Genomic DNA, 1,811 nt, shown 5'->3' on the forward strand with positions numbered 1-1,811 from the left:
AGCCCTAGGCCCTTACGGCGGCGGCGCCACAGCGGACAAGCGAACGGCAGCGGCAGCACGACGGCGGCAGGCGCACAAGGCGGCAGTTCAGCGGTGCAGCAACCAGCAGTCTGTCATGTACAAGCTCCTTGCGTTCCCTCTCTTCAATCCTCGAAATTTGAATCGTTTCTTGCACTGAGAAATTACAACATTGGTTTGTTACATTGAATTCTAAACATATGCATTCATCGGCATGTTATATTTGCAGCCGAGTTGAAACAAAAGGTGGCTTCTACTATTTGTTACTACTACAATCTGTTTGCAGAAACTAATCTTGTTTTGCCATCTTGTATTTGTGGTCACGGTCACGATTGAACGCGATTTCAAAGGCGTTGGTTGCATTTGACAAAGTGCGATTAATTGAGGGCATGCATATAGGTGAGCAAGTCACCTTGAGCGTTGTGCTATTGAAGGCTCTCATTGACAACCGTCTGAGTCCTGTGCTGATGTGCTATTGAAGGGTCGTGGAGTCCCTAGACAGCCCTCGAGTCACGTCCTAGTGTGTTCGTGTTCACATGTAAAACCTTTTTTCTGTGTTCATAACCGTCGTCGTCTGTATATAAGATGAAAGATGAAGTAAAGAGTTGGAATAGCTAAGCTGGTCACCAACCAGAGTTCTAGTGCGTCTCCTTCCGGTGTAAGTGTAGCCATAGTGATATTGGCCATAGTATGCTCGCTTTGGCTCAAATTCAACAGCTTCTCCTCCCACACATACCGGCCCGCGAGGTACGGCAATCCTCCATTGATTGGTTCGCGTGCCATTGCATCTCTCTCTCTCTCTCTCTCTCTCTCTCTCTCTCTCTCTCAGATTTACTTGTGTGCTACATCCTAATGTTTCACCACTTGCAGTTGCAGATTCATCAATCCATGATGTCCTTCGCGGGTGTATCAGTCATCGTCGACGGCAAGCTCGTGCACGCCACCACCTCCCCGACTACTGCCAGCGCCAGCGGGTACCACTTGCTTGTTGTTGAAGGCCAGTCGCGCACCCCAGAACCTATTAAGTCTCGCTGTTTCATAATCGGAGGCCATCGCTGGTACATCATGTTCTACCCCAATGACGAACACCTGAACAACAATGGATATATAACCCTTTGGCTTCACCTCGATAAGGAAGAGGCACCGGCTACAGAGACCGTGAAGGCACAGTTCAAGTTCAGTTTCGTTGACGAGACCGACAAGCACAAGCCGGCATGCATCCATGGTAGAAAATTATCCGAGTTTGAAGCTGGCGGCAACGACGAGGGACGGGAGGCAATGGGGAAATCTGAACACCTCAAGGACGACAGTTTCACCATCCGGTGCGACATCGTGGTTGTCATGGAAGAAGTGATCACCACCACCGGACCCACGGCCACCGCTTCTTCGTTAATTGTGGTGCCGCCGTCCAACATGCAACGAAACTTCACCGATCTTCTCCTGACCGGAGAGGGCACCGATGTGGCCTTCCGAGTCGGCGGCGAGACGTTTGCCGCCCACCGATGCGTTCTCGCGGCCCGGTCTACCGTCTTCAGGGCGTTGCTCTTCGGTCCGATGAAGGAAGGCACGTCTGCCATGGTGCAGATAGATGACATGGACGCAGCAGTGTTCAAGGCGATGTTAGGGTTCATCTACGGAGACTCACTTCCTGCACCAGCAGTGCAGGACGAGGACGTCGTTATGCTGCCGCACCTTCTTGCTACAGCCTACAGGTACGACCTGCTGAGGCTGAGGATGATGTGGGAGAAGAAGCTGTGCGAGCACATCAACGTGAGCACCGCGGCAGTCATCCT

General features: G+C 51.7%; 1 protein-coding gene across 1 annotated transcript in view; it reads left to right on the plus strand.

Annotated features, from left to right (window-relative positions):
- Nucleotides 1-909: 909 nt before the first annotated feature.
- Nucleotides 910-1,811, plus strand: part of LOC119339649 (BTB/POZ and MATH domain-containing protein 2-like) — a 1,211-nt gene continuing 309 nt past the window's right edge. Inside the window, exon 1 of the mRNA XM_037611622.1 lies at nt 910-1,811. Coding sequence (XP_037467519.1) covers nt 910-1,811 — 902 coding nt within the window.

Source organism: Triticum dicoccoides, chromosome 7B (genome assembly GCF_002162155.2).
Source record: "Triticum dicoccoides isolate Atlit2015 ecotype Zavitan chromosome 7B, WEW_v2.0, whole genome shotgun sequence".
In the NCBI taxonomy this organism is placed as follows: Eukaryota; Viridiplantae; Streptophyta; class Magnoliopsida; order Poales; family Poaceae; genus Triticum; species Triticum dicoccoides.